Genomic DNA, 14307 nt, shown 5'->3' with positions numbered 1-14307 from the left:
CCGATATCGATATGAACAATAATGATCTGAAATAGAAATCTTTTGTTACATTATAAATGCCTTTATCATCACTTTTGATCAATTTTAAGCATCCTTGCTAAATAAAAGTATTACTTTTTATAATCCCCCCCCAAAAAAAATTCTTACTCTTATTTAAGGGTATAGGGGGCGATTTCGGACACAGCCATAGAAACTTTTCTGAAGGTTCCCTTCAGAGATTCATTCATATAAAACACCCGCGCCGCATTTTGATTTTGAAACGTACAGTGCAAGTCAAACGGCACAAATAAATCAATGTATGGGAAACACTGGTAATGTATATCGAAATATCGGAAATGTGTTTAAAATTCATATCACCGTTATTGAAAAAAATTATACCGCGATACATATTGATATTGAAGTATTGTCCAGCCCTACCTTAAACAATTAGTTAATTAACCTGCAGAATGTTATGTTTTCTAATACACGCACGATTTGCATGTGTTTTGACAGCGCTGCGCAAGCTCGCGGCGTATCTGCTTGTTAGCCAGGGAAAATCTGCACTGAAACTGTGCTACTCGTCAAGGCATGTGACAATGCGATACGTGCGACAAACATCTTCCCAAATTCATAATGAGAATCATTTATAAATCTGCTGTTGTCAACAAGAAGAAGCACTGAGATCTTCCTGCGGGTTTCTGCCGAAATAAAAGCTGAGAAAAGCAACAACTCCATCAACATTCATAATGATGATAATAATTATCCTACAGCAGCTCTATTCATACATTTATTATAACATTCGCACATAGTGTTCAAATTGGGATCTGTAATATATTCTAATGTTTTAAAGGAAGTTTATTCTGCTCAGCAAGGCTGCATTTATTTGTACAGTAAAAAATACATGCCTGATTCAAGAAGGGGGTCTCAAAAATGGCCAAAAAATATTACTTTACTAACTTATTAATTTTAAGTTAAATTATGCTTTGTTGGTATTATGTCTGCTAGAATGTTAAGAAATGTTCAGTGTTAAGTAAATTTTTTCCAATTGTTGTTTTGTAATTGATTTTTTATTTGAAAAGCAGGACAAAACAGTAAAAGGCACATTTTGGCTATTTAATTTATGCAGTGGTGAAAAAATGGCAAAATACATGGGGAAAAAATGCGAACAACTGTGTTCGTTATTCGGCCCTCAGCCCAGTGTTTCATTTTGTTCGGCTTCGGCCAAAAATTTTCATTTCGGTGCATCCCTAATGATGTTGATTTTGTTTGTTGTCGAATCGTGTCTGCAGCTTTGCACAGTCTTAAGTCTAGTTGGGGATATATGAGTAAATAAGTTAAAACTGTGTGTTTATTGTCATGACAGCAACATATTTATATGATGAAGATGGTCGGCAGAGGTCGAAAACAGCAATCCCACCTCCCATTTTTGATGACTCTGATAGACCACGATCTCCCCCAGGACCAACTAATTCATTCCTGGCCAACATGGGGTAAGAGAGCTATAAATAAAGTCATTATTGTTTATAGATAGGATGTTCTTATTGGCTGAATTATGAAGGAATATTCAGGACTTTTTTCAAATGGAATTGCAAATTGTGTTTTCAATTGCGTTTTCCATATGTGGAAAATCTTGCATTACCATTTGCATTTTCGCTTTTGTGAACGCACAGTGACTGCCACATTTCAAATGAAAAAGCAAAGTCCATTTGCAACTGTATTTCCCATGTCTTACGAGTTATGAGCCTGTCATATTTAAATAGCAATACTACACTTATTACAGTACATTTTATTCCTTTCTTTTAATCTGTAATAGTACGGAAGTACTTTTAGTACGCAACCTTGACGGGGACATTCTAAAATGCTTAACCTGGCTTAATGCATTAATTGAGAGTGTTTTTAAAAGACCAAACTCAGTATACACATTATTAGTAATTCATACTATTTACAGACAAGAAGATGAGGCTATAATAAGAACGCAATGCGTTTAATTCCGCGTTAAGCGTTTTCCTCCCATAGAATAGCCTACCGTACGGACAACACTTAACGTGGCTTAGTGCGTTAAGGCAGTGTTTTTAAAAGACCAAACTCAGAAAACACATCATAAATATGAAAGCATTCTATGTACAGACAAGCAAATGAGCTCATAATAAGAACGCAATGCATTTAACGCGTTAAGCATTTTATCCATATAAAACCGTTTGTGTTTACTGAGTTTGGTCTTTTAAAAAAAAGTCTCTTAACGCATTAAGCAACGTTAAGCGTTTTACAGTGGCCCCTTTGAGGCGCAAATGATCGACAGATGACCGTGCGCTCTTATACTGCATCTTGTGGATATTTCAGCAAATGTTGCTTCACTTAGAAATAACGTCTACAATAAATAAAATAAATATAGGCTAATCAAACACTGATTTTTGAAATACCTTTAAATAGCCAATAAAACCCATAAGATGCAGTTTTACACTTGCCAAAAAGTGAACTATTCTTTCTGCCTCAAAATGACTTGATTTCATTCATGGATGCTGTCAAAAAGTATTTCAACAGGTAAAAAGGACTGAATGAGCTACAATCTATCAAATATAACAACCATGAATGAAATACTCAATACGTAGAGTCTGTAATCACTTTTTGGCAAGTGTAAAATGGACTGACGCGGACGGCAATCAGTTTTCGGCAGACGATCAATTTTCGGCACGACACGATATATTAAAACTGTTAAAATATAAAATAATATAAAATATAAAGTAAGGTGGAAAATGGGTAAATAAATATAGATTAGGCTACTCTGCGTGCTGTGCGCACGTGACACTGTTACTTAAAACTGTGCTTTATGCTGGACAGTATTTATTTATCGTGAGTTGTTCAAATTGCGGTAATCTAATACGGTTTTAATGATAATTAAAGGATGAAACGGTGATACTAACCGTGGGGAATTTTATCATGATTTATCGTCAAACCGGTAATCGTTCCATCCCTAATATAGATTGTCACTGTTTTGTTTGCTTACGTGCATCAATCAGAGTGCAAACAGTAAAAAAAAATCTTGAGGCAGGTGTGACGCGCTCTATTACAGTACAGATTAAAAGAAAGGAATAAAATGTACTGTAATAATTGTAGAATTGCACTGTCTGTTTACTCACTCATCTTTGTTTACTCACTTTTACTCAATCAATCTGAGTGAGAGAAACAGTGAGAGATGTTGAGACAGGTGAAAAGCGTTTGGGTAATAGTGAATATTGACCTATTGTGCGTACCGTTGTTACTCCCGCTGTTAGCAGGGGATAATCATTGCATTTGCATTTGGGGTAAAAAAGACAGAATTATGTATTGTGCCAAGAAGGTTGTCTGTTCGTTGACACGGGCACGAACAGATTGGCAGCTGCCTTTAGCGGAGCCTTTACCGATTACCTCCATTGATCAAAGCTTTCGGCACGGTCATCTGTGAATGACGTCACCTCCCAATACAAACACGCCCCGTAGTATAGCCCCGCCCCTCACATTGATTGACAGCTTTCCGTGTAGACATCGGAAATTCAAATGCAAAAGGAATTGCGATTCCATTTGAGTTTTGGCAGGTTACATGCACGACGCAGTGAGAGTGAAAAATTTAATTTGGTGATTAATATTGCTATTTAAATGTGACAGGCTCATAACTCGTAAGATATGGGAAATACAGTTGCAAATGGACTTTGCTTTTTCATTTGAAATGTGGCAGTCGCTGTACGCTCGCGAAAGCGAAAATGCAAACGGTAATGCAAGATTTTCCACATATGGAAAACGCAATTGAAAATACAATTTGCAATTCCTTTTGAAAAAAGTCCTGAATATTCCTCCATACTGAATAGTGTTAATTGGGTAATGTGAAATTCAGATCATTTTAGGTTGCATCATTAACAAATAAATTTAGAATTCCAGAGAATTTAGATTCATGGATGATATTTATTTGATTAACCTTAAGGAAAAAAAGTAAAACTGCACATTTTAGAGTGGCCTTTTATTGTGGCCAGCCTAAGGCACACCTGTGCAATAATCATGCTGTCTAATCAGCATCTTGATATGCCACACCTGTGAGGTGGATGGATTATCTCGGCAAAGGAGAAGTGCTCACTAACACAGATTTAGACAGATTTGTGAACAATATTTGAGAGAAATAGGCCTTTTGTGTATATAGAAATGTCTTAGATCTTTGAGTTCAGCTCATGAAAAATGGGGGCAAAAACAAAAGTGTTGCCTTATAATTTTGTTCAGTGTATATAATAATATTTAGTATAAATGAAGGTTTATGTTAGATTTCCAAATAATTTATTTTAAAGAATTTTGGGTGAAGAATTCATGAGGTATGGAGTATGATTAAGGAATCTAAAATATGCTCATTCAGAATAAGGCATTAATATGTGCTGTTTAAGTACTAATAATAAGCAGCCAATATGCTAGTAATATGCATGCTAATAAGCAACTTGTTAATAGTGGGAATTGGATGGTAAAATTAAACCGAATTTCTATTTAATGAGGAATATTTAGATTTACCCAAATATTTTACATTTAATGATAGGATTTTTTAACCAGAAAATCTTGATTTAACACAATAAATTCTTAATATAAATAAAGATTTATGCTTAAACAGTAAATGTAGATTTTCAAAGAATTTATTTTAAATAATTTAAACTAAAAGATTTAAATTTAACCAGAACATTTTGATTTAACTAGAAGTTATGTAAATCTTATAACATTTAATATAAATGAAGATTTAAACTATGAATTAACATATAAATTAATTTATATTTAAAGAATTGATTTGAAATATAACATTTAAGCTTGGAGTCTGAAGCATTAAATTTGAGTTTGATCAGTTGTACACTACACTTGTATATGAAGTCCACTGCTTGTCTGTGTGTGTTGTTCAGTGGTACTGTGGCTCATAAAATCATGCAGAAGTATGGATTCCGAGATGGGCAGGGCCTGGGAAAACACGAGCAGGGGTTGAGCACGGCGCTCTCAGTGGAGAAAACCAGCAAGCGTGGGGGCAAGATTATTATTGGAGACTCAACGGAAAAGAGTGAGATCATACACACACGCACGCACTCGCAAGCACACAGCAAATATGTGCAAACCCACACATCACAGGTCCAAAATAAACATCCTCTTGATTTTTTTGAGTATCATGTTTGTTTTCAACCCCATGTTTTGTCATTTGCACAACCATGTTGCACAACCCATTTGAATGTGTGTGTATGTTTCAGCATCAGGATCCAGTCAGAATGTGGCTGATCCACAAGGCTCTAATTCAGGTTTGACTTTATTTTATTTCCTGTTTCCCATATCATTTACTTATAATATATATTTTTTCCATCTTGATCACCCACATGTGCCCTATTAGTCATTAGAAACCAGAAACTACACACATTTGTGCCCATCATGTCTGTTATGCAAAGAGTGGCAACCGTAACGTCCCTAACATGGGCAAACAGATATTACAGTAAATAAAGACGTTATTATGAGATGTCCATTCAGGGTGCGCTATATGGTTAAAATTAGGGCTGCAAAATGATTAATTGCGATAAATCGCATTCAAAATAAAAGTTTGTTTACATACTATTTGTGTGTGTACTGTGTATATTTATTATGTATATATAAATACACACACATGCATGTATATATTAAGGAAAAAAGAGTTAGATTTATATATAAAATATTTATATTTAAAGGGTTAGTTCACCCAGAAAATGAAAATTAGGCTGCGTTTTACTCACCCCCGAGGCATCCTAGGTGTATATGACTTTCTTCTTTCAGACGAATCCAGTCGGAGTTATATTAAAAATGGTCTTTGATCTTTCAAGCTGTTTAATGCCACTCAGCGGGTGTTGCATTGCTTCAGTCCAAAAGAACTTAAATAAAAATCCCCCATCAAAGAACAAATAAAAATCGCCCATCCATAAAAAAAAAGTGTCTCACACGGCTCCGGGGGGTGAATGAACAAAGGCCTTCTGTAGTGAATCGATGCGTTTTTGTAAGAAAAATATCCATATTCAAAACGTAATACAGTTGTACTTGTGTACTGTGTACACAAGTACACAGGGGGGGCTGTGTACTTGTGCCAACAGTTGTACACGGAAGCAGCTCCGGGCTGATGACGTATGAGGTCAGTGCTGCGCATGCGCCGGTGAGTCTCGTGAAAACCAACGTTTGTTTACAGGATCAAAGGAAGCAAAGTTTCCTTACTTTAGCAAATGAAAACCAGTCTCCTCTTGGCTTATATCGAAATCCTCTGACATTCTTCTTTACAAATCCTCGTTTTGTACTTCTAATTAGTGAACATTGTTTTGTTTTGATCTCTCCCCTGCGTTTCCGCATGCGCCGCTCAGAAGCCGACCTCATACGTCATTACCCCCGAACTGCTTCTGTTTACAACAGTGAGCGCAAGCTAGATTCAAGTGATTATTACGTTTTGAATATGGATATTTTTCTTACAAAAACGCATCGATTCGCTACAGAAGGCCTTTGTTCACCCCCCGGAGCCGTGTGAGACACTTTTTTTTATGGATGGGCGATTTTTATTTAAGTTCTTTTGGACTGAAACAATGCAACACCCGCTGAGTGGCATTAAACAGCTTGAAAGATCAAAGACAATTTTTAATATAACTCCGACTGGATTCGTCTGAAAGAAGAAAGTCATATACACCTAGGATGCCTCGGGGGTGAGTAAAACGCAGCCTAATTTCCATTTTTGGGTGAACTAACCCTTTAAGTATAAATATATATACAAACAAATATTTGTAAAAAAAAATATATATATATGTGTATTTATATATACATAATAAATATACACAGGACACACACATATAGCATGTAAACAAACTTTTATTTTGAATGCGATTAATCGCAATTAATCGTTTTGCAGCCCTAGTTAAAATTTTATCTTGATATTTTTCTGGCTTTTTACTATATTTCGTATATGTAGATTATGTATTTGCTTATCTTTTTTCATATCATTAGAACTGTCATTTTGACCAAACAGACATCAAATTCAATTGTTAAACTATGGTAAAAAATTTGGTTAAAATAATCTTGTTTCCCCACAATGCTTTTCACTACATGAACACAAAGGAAGAATCACATTTAATCGTTCTCATTTGTATGCACCAGAATTACAATACATAGTCATTAACTGTAATGTTTACCTGCATATACACTATTGTTCAAAAGTTTGGGGCTGGTAAGATTTTATTAGTTTATTATTATTAACAAACAACTAAGAGTTGAATTGAATTGGTTAATTGAAAACCTTTTTTTTTTTTTTTTTTTTTACAAATAACTATTTTGCTACACCTGTTTATTACTGTTCTCATCAGTAAAAAGTTGTTTGTGCTGGAATATGAAGCGGTATGTTGTGATTTTAAATAGAAATGTAAAAAACTGTCCGTTTTATAGCGGATGCCTCCAAGAAAAACGAGACCAACCCTCTTACAGAGATTCTCAAATGTCCTACAAAAGTGGTGTTGCTGCGGGTAAGCTGTGTATTTTCTCTCTAAACTTTGCAAAAAGCTCTCGCAGCTTCTTTTTAAGACAACATTCTAAATTAAATAGAACTTCATAAATGTCTGTTTTGGAAATGTAAGTGTGATTAGTTGCCAGTTGGTGAGTTATGTGCACCCATTTAGGTTGAAACATTAGCACTAAAGCAGAATTCTGAATTAAGTTCTCAATTTGTTGCGCTTACTTTAAAAATAATAGTAAAAAAGCATAGAAATGTATTACAGGGCTGTTTTTGGCCCCAGTCCCAGTTAATTTGTGCCCCTTTTGACAGGATATTACATGAGAAGCAGCTGATAATTTAGTCTAAACCATTTGTTGAGATTCATCTGCACAGAAAAACTGTCTGTGTGTGTAGAACATGGTTGGAAGGGGAGAAGTGGACGAAGACCTGGAAGCTGAGACTAAAGAAGAGTGTGAGAAATATGGCAAAGTCATCAAGTGTGTCATCTTTGAGGTGAGCATTATGTTAAGCGTGTCTCGCATCCCGCTGAAAGCAGCAGATGTCAATATCTGTCGCTGACATGAAACCTGTGTGTCTGGCTTGTGTTTACAGATCGCCGGTGTTTCTGACGAGGAGGCCGTCCGCATTTTCCTGGAGTTCGAACGAGTCGAATCGGCCATTAAAGGTGAGTGGTTTGAGGACAAACTTAAAGAGTGTGTGTGCAGGTGGTCTTTATTTCAAGTGTCCCAGATCTTACTTAAGAAAGCAGGTAAATGTGTGAAGGCCGTCCCATAGGTGTTACATCACCTTGCTGGTTACATCACTTCCTCACCTCAAGGGATAGCAGAGCAAACCAGTTTTCACTCACTCACTTTTAAACACTGGCTGGATATGAACTCATCCTTCAAAGCATTTTTAACCTCAACAAGGGCAACATACTAGATTAATAACTTGATTTGTGTGTTCATGTTATGTTGCTTTGTGAAATATATAATTTTTTTTCCTAATTATTATTCCTTAAAAAAAAAACCAAGACAAATGTACTTGAAATTGAATTAACATAATCATGTATCTGGAACAGTTCATACATAAGCTGAAAATTCGAATGACACACTTTGATTTCCTTTGAGATCAAATAAAGTTAAACTCAGACACTTTTTATTAAATAACAACAGAGCTAAACTGCAGCATTTGGAAGAAGAGTTTATATTTACAGATACAGTGGCCCAAAAAGTATTTGAACACTTTAGCCACACTTTAAAATGTCTGAATGTCATAGTGTTAGATACAAATGTTAAATATGTATTTTTTAAAAGTTAACATAAGCACACATGAAAAAAAAAAAAAAGAGAGAGATTAATTCTGCAGCTAAAATTACACAATTTAAGTCTCCGATTATTTTAGGGGGTCAGGAAGATTTTTTTTTGCGTTTTTAAAAGTAATCTGTTTTTCTCACCAAGGCTGCATTTAAAAAATATATATTATTGTGAGATATAACGGTTTTCTGTTTTAATATGGTTTAAAATGGAATTTATTCCTGTGTTTGACAATGCTGAATTTTCAGGATCAATACTCCAATCTTCAGTGTCACATGATCCTTCAGAAATCATTCTAATATTTAAACATTTCCTATTTTAACAATGTTGAAAACAAATGTGCTGCTTATATACAGTGGGTACGGAAAGTATTCAGACCCCCCATTTTTCAGTTTTTCTTTTTTAATAAATCTGCAAAGATGTCAACAATTCTGTGTTTTTCTGTCAATATGGGGTGCTGTGTGTACATTAATGAGGAAAAAAAATTAACTTAAATGATTTTAGCAAATGGCTGCAATATAACAAAGAGTGAAAAATTTAAGGGGGTCTGAATACTTTCCGTACCCACTGTATATTTAGACACAGGCACAATTTGTATTATTTTAGCTGTTGACCAAAACATATTCACGTTACAGTTATATAATGAACATGGGCTTGAAGTGCACACTCTGAGCTTTAATTTGAGGGTATTCTCATCACAATTGGAGGAAAGGTTCAGGATTTTCAGCCATTTTCCGCTTTTTCAAGGGACCATAAGTAATTGGACAATTGACTCAAAAGCTGTTTCATAGACAGATGTGGGCTTTTCCTTCATTATTTCTACATCAATTGAGCAGGTAAAAGGTCTGGAGTTGATTCTAAGTGTGCTATTTGCATTTTGAAAAGCTGTTGCTGTGAACCCACGTCATGCGGTCAAAGGATCTCCATACAAGTGAAACAGACAATTGTTAGGCTTCAAAAACAAAACAAATCCATCAGAGAGATAGCAGGAACATTAGGAGGGGCCAAATCAACAGTTTGGTACATTCTGAGAAAAAAGAGCGCAAGCGTGCATGGCTTCCAGTGGCACTGGGTTACTGGTGTTTAGCGATGACGTGACTGAAGACAGAAGCAGCCGGATGAATTCTGAAGTGTATAGGGATATACTCTCTGCCCAGATTCAGCCAAATGGAGCAAAGTTGATCGGGCGATGCTTCATCGTACAAATAGACGATGACCCAAAACATACAGCAAAAGCAACCCAGGAGTTTTTGATGGTAATATGTGGAATATTCTGCAATGCAATGGCCAAGTCAACCTCCTGATCTCAACCTGATTGAGCATGCATTTCACTTGCTGAAGATAAAACTAAAGGCAGAAAGATCCACAAACAGACAACAACTGACGTCAGCTGCAGTAAAGGCCTGTCAAATCATCAGAAAGGAGGAAACCCAGTCTTTGGTGATGTCCATGAGTTCCGACTTAAGGCAGTCATTGCCTGCAAAGGATTCTAAACAAAATATTAAAAATGAACATTTTATTTATGATTATATTTATTTGTCCAATTACATTTGAGCCCCTGACAATGAGGGGGGCTGTGTAGAAAAATGGTTGTAATTCCTAAGCATTTAATGTTAAATTTTTGTTCAGCCCCTTGAATTAAAGCTTAAAGTCTGCACTTTAATTTCATCTTATTTCATTTTAATTCTATTCTGGTGGCATACAGAGCCAAAATTATGAAAATTGTCAGTGTTCAAATATATATGGACCTAACTGTATATGTTTTTCAGAATTCTTTGATGAATAGAAAGTTCAAAAGAACGGCATTTATTTGAAAAATAAATGGTCTGAATCATTGTAATTGTCTGTTCATTTTAATGTGCCCTCGCTGAACAAGTACTGAAGTACTTGAAGTACTGCTTAAAAAAAGAGAAAGAAAAGAAAACGGGAACAGAAGAAACCTGTTCAAATACAATCATCATTTTTGCAGTTCTGCAGCTAAAATGACACACTTTGGCCACTGTAAGTCATGCATCTGGAAACAAAGCAAGCCTGAAAAAACACTCTGAAATGAACACCTGCTTCACTTCTCAGGGTTGGGCTACAGCTCTAGGAATGCAACAAAGCAAACAAATAGATTTCATAACAGTTAGGAAGGCTTTTGTTAGTGGTTTGTTTAAATGGGCTTTTTAGAGGAGCTGAGTGTTGCCATGCCATCAAGGGTATTTTTGATCATAGATCATTATTAAAAACCCACTTTAATATTTTAAAATGGCAACAACACTCTGGTGAGATCACGTAGGGAAAAACCAAACACTTTCTGTAGGGGATGTTTTTAATGATACATTAGGGTTCTTTGAATAGAAGGTTCAAAAGAAAACCTTGTAAAAAAAAATAAATAGAAATCTTTGTAACATAATATATACATTGTAATATATTGTACCATTATTTTATATTGTGTGTATGTGTATATATACACACACGTTTTCTTTTTTCTACTACTACAAATAAACAAGTCAAATTCATTAAAATCAATATTTTTTAAATCGTTTTCCTGTAACAAGAAATTTAACTGCAAAGACAGAATAGGAAATGAGGTTATATCCTGACAACTTCTATATTGAAACAAAGATCTGTATTTTACTTTGAGGCCGTGCCCTAAATGACTGTTTAATGCTTTAGGACAGTGCCATCAACTGGTCATAAGTTATAAATCATGGTAAATGTATTTATAGCCTTTGAACTTCTTGTCCAAAAGTCACAAACCATAACTTGTGTCCAAACATTTCTGTTCCACTTTACAATGTGCATTTTGTGCTCCTAGTCTCATAATTGCAACTTCATTGGAAATTTCATTGGAATTATTTTACTATGTGCTATAATATCTATTAACTTTTATATATTATTTTGTATACAATTTCATACATTAAATATATTTAATAACATATTTTTTATGTGTGTCCTGAGCCAATGTAATAGTATATTTACAATTGAACTTGATCTATTAGTATTTTTAACTGTGCTGTTGTTTTTGTCCTCCTCAGCTGTGGTGGATCTGAATGGCCGGTACTTTGGAGGTCGTGTGGTGAAGGCCTGTTTTTATAACTTGGATAGGTTTCGTGTTTTAGACCTGGGAGATCAGGCGTGAGTGGGAGATCCAGACCTGCACAACCAGGAAAGAATAAACACCAGGAGGAAGTCATTTGTCTTTCTGTAAATAGCACGAGTAATTTTATACACCCTTGTAAAACATTAGCTTGCGTGCCCCTTTCCAAAATACGTTTTGTAATGAAGATTTAATTTGCCCTTTTGCGAATTGCTTCTGGTCTCTCTCTCACGTCACAGTTAAAAATATCCTTTTGTCCTTGTGATTAAGATGTGATGAAGAACCCAGCAATAAAAATGCTTTTGGGAGAATAACTTTTAGGGTTGTTCTGTTTTAAAGGTAAAACGTGTTAACACTTTTTGATATCTCGGTTTAACGTGCAGAGTTAAGTAAGCCATTTCTGGTTTTACTTTCTGATAATTGAGCACTGTGGTGCTTTCAAAACATGGCTTAACCAATGGCGTGAGGGACTATTTGTTTAGCTCAACTAGAAAAATGAGAAAAGGGTTGTTAGTATTGAAAACTCATTTTCTCCAGTAGTTACTACATGGTTTTAAAGAAAGAAACCATTACAAGCTCATGTTGAATGGGGTGATGATGATGGTAATGAATGAGTCCTGGTTCATGATTTATATAATCAGACATACAAGTCCCTGTGCGACTCTAGAAAGTAGGAAACCTACATTCTTCTGTTGTGACATAACAGCGACTCCCATGAGTCCTCACTCTCTGATCCACACACTATTGATAGACTTAAAGAATGATACTTTTTCGTAATGTGTGTCTTGACCTGAGCAGAAATTGGGTTTGGCGTGTTACTCAATAAAAGGTGATTTTATAACATTTTTTTTCTTTTTACATATCTGCAGGATATCTTATTTGCATATGAATGCATCACCTAAATAATAGTTTGTGTTTTACCAGATGTATGTTAGGTGTATGATGGTTTATGCGAAATGTGTTAGACTGGGTCAGTGATGGTGCGATGTTCTGGTTTGGTGAGAAAGACGCACTTACGCAAGACGAAGGTGCTGGGGAATAAAGAAAGAATAGACTGAACTCCATGAGGATTCATTTAAACAGAACAGATCCTCATCAAATGACTCTTATATGAACAGAGCATCTGAAATCTGGCAGAAAGGGGTTGAGCTGTTCAGGTCAAAACTTCAGCGCTGGGTATTGAGCTGGTACACTGTGTAAAAGTGTTTTTTTTTGTGTGTGTGCTATGGACATAAAGGATACCATTAATCGTGCAGCTTTTTGAAGCAAGATATACTATTTATACTGGCACATAATAAAATGTTCAAGAATCCAACTAGAGCTTACAAAAATTGTGCCATTTGTACAATGTTTTTTATATGAAAATATCAGATTTATATGAAAAAGTAAGAAGCTTCACCACTGAACCTACCCCTCAGCAGGGTGAGAGCAGATTGTTTGAAATCCTACAAATGAGTTTGTATGAATTGGCAACAAAATAGTTATGAATTGTCATTGAATTGTGTTGGGAAAATCCTGTAGACTTGAATTGTATAGTAAAATGTAGAGCAGTGGTTCTCAATCAGGGCCCACTAGGGGGCCTCAGCATAATTCTACAAACAGAAAATCTTAAGATGATTTAAAATTATTTAAAATAACACAAATCAAGCATTAAAATAAGCTCAAACAACACCTTTTTTTTAATTTGCCTTTTTTATTATTTTTTCTTTGAAGAACCAGGGTTTGCACAATCTTGGAAAAACTAGATATACGAGGTAGCCCAATTTTAAAAGTTTAATTTGTAGACCTGGAAAAGTCCTGTAAATTAATTATATATATATAAAAAAAAATATATAAAAATCTATTAACATTTTTGTAATGAATATTATCTTTTTTAGTTAAGCCAAGGTCTGTAAAAATATTTTTAAAATACGTTTCCTTAACCGTTAAAGGGTTAGTTCACCCCAAAATGAAAATTCTGTCATTAATTACTCACCCTCATGTCGTTCCAAACCCGTAAGACCTTCGTTCATCTTAAGAACACAAATTAAGATATTTTTGATGAAATCGGAGAGCTATCTGACCTTCAATAGACATCAACGCAACTGTAATGTTCGTCCAGAAACCCCCAAAATGAAAATTCTGTCATTAATTACTCACCCTCATGTCGTTCCAAACCCGTAAGACCTTCGTTCATCTTAAGAACACAAATTAAGATATTTTTGATGAAAGCGGAGAGCTATCTGACCTTCAATAGACATCAACGCAACTGTAATGTTCCCAGGTCCAGAAACGTAGTAAATACATCGGTAAAACAGTCCATGTGACATCAGAGGCTCAACTTCAGTTTTGCGAAGCAACGAGAAGACTTTTTTTTTGCACAAAGAAAACAAAAATAACAATTTACTTTACGTCTTCCGCCATTTTAGAGAGTATTACAGTGCATACGCATGCTTTCCCCTGAGCGTAAACAACGC

General features: G+C 35.2%; 1 protein-coding gene across 1 annotated transcript in view; it reads left to right on the top strand.

The window, feature by feature from the left end:
- Window positions 1-13289, top strand: part of LOC107755150 (splicing factor 45-like) — a 17279-nt gene extending 3990 nt beyond the window's left edge. Inside the window, exons 7-13 of the mRNA XM_016571853.1 lie at window positions 1343-1469; window positions 4881-5032; window positions 5217-5264; window positions 7405-7481; window positions 7865-7963; window positions 8063-8135; window positions 11790-13289. Of these exons, the coding sequence (XP_016427339.1) occupies window positions 1343-1469; window positions 4881-5032; window positions 5217-5264; window positions 7405-7481; window positions 7865-7963; window positions 8063-8135; window positions 11790-11893 (680 nt within the window). The 3' untranslated portion in view covers window positions 11894-13289. The remainder of the gene's footprint in view (window positions 1-1342; window positions 1470-4880; window positions 5033-5216; window positions 5265-7404; window positions 7482-7864; window positions 7964-8062; window positions 8136-11789) is intronic.
- The last annotated feature ends 1018 nt before the right edge of the window (window positions 13290-14307 follow it).

Source organism: Sinocyclocheilus rhinocerous, unplaced genomic scaffold (assembly GCF_001515625.1).
Source record: "Sinocyclocheilus rhinocerous isolate Xijiao unplaced genomic scaffold, SAMN03320098_v1.1 scaffold952, whole genome shotgun sequence".
Taxonomy (NCBI): domain Eukaryota; kingdom Metazoa; phylum Chordata; class Actinopteri; order Cypriniformes; family Cyprinidae; genus Sinocyclocheilus; species Sinocyclocheilus rhinocerous.
This window is presented reverse-complemented; position numbering and strand designations above follow the sequence as displayed.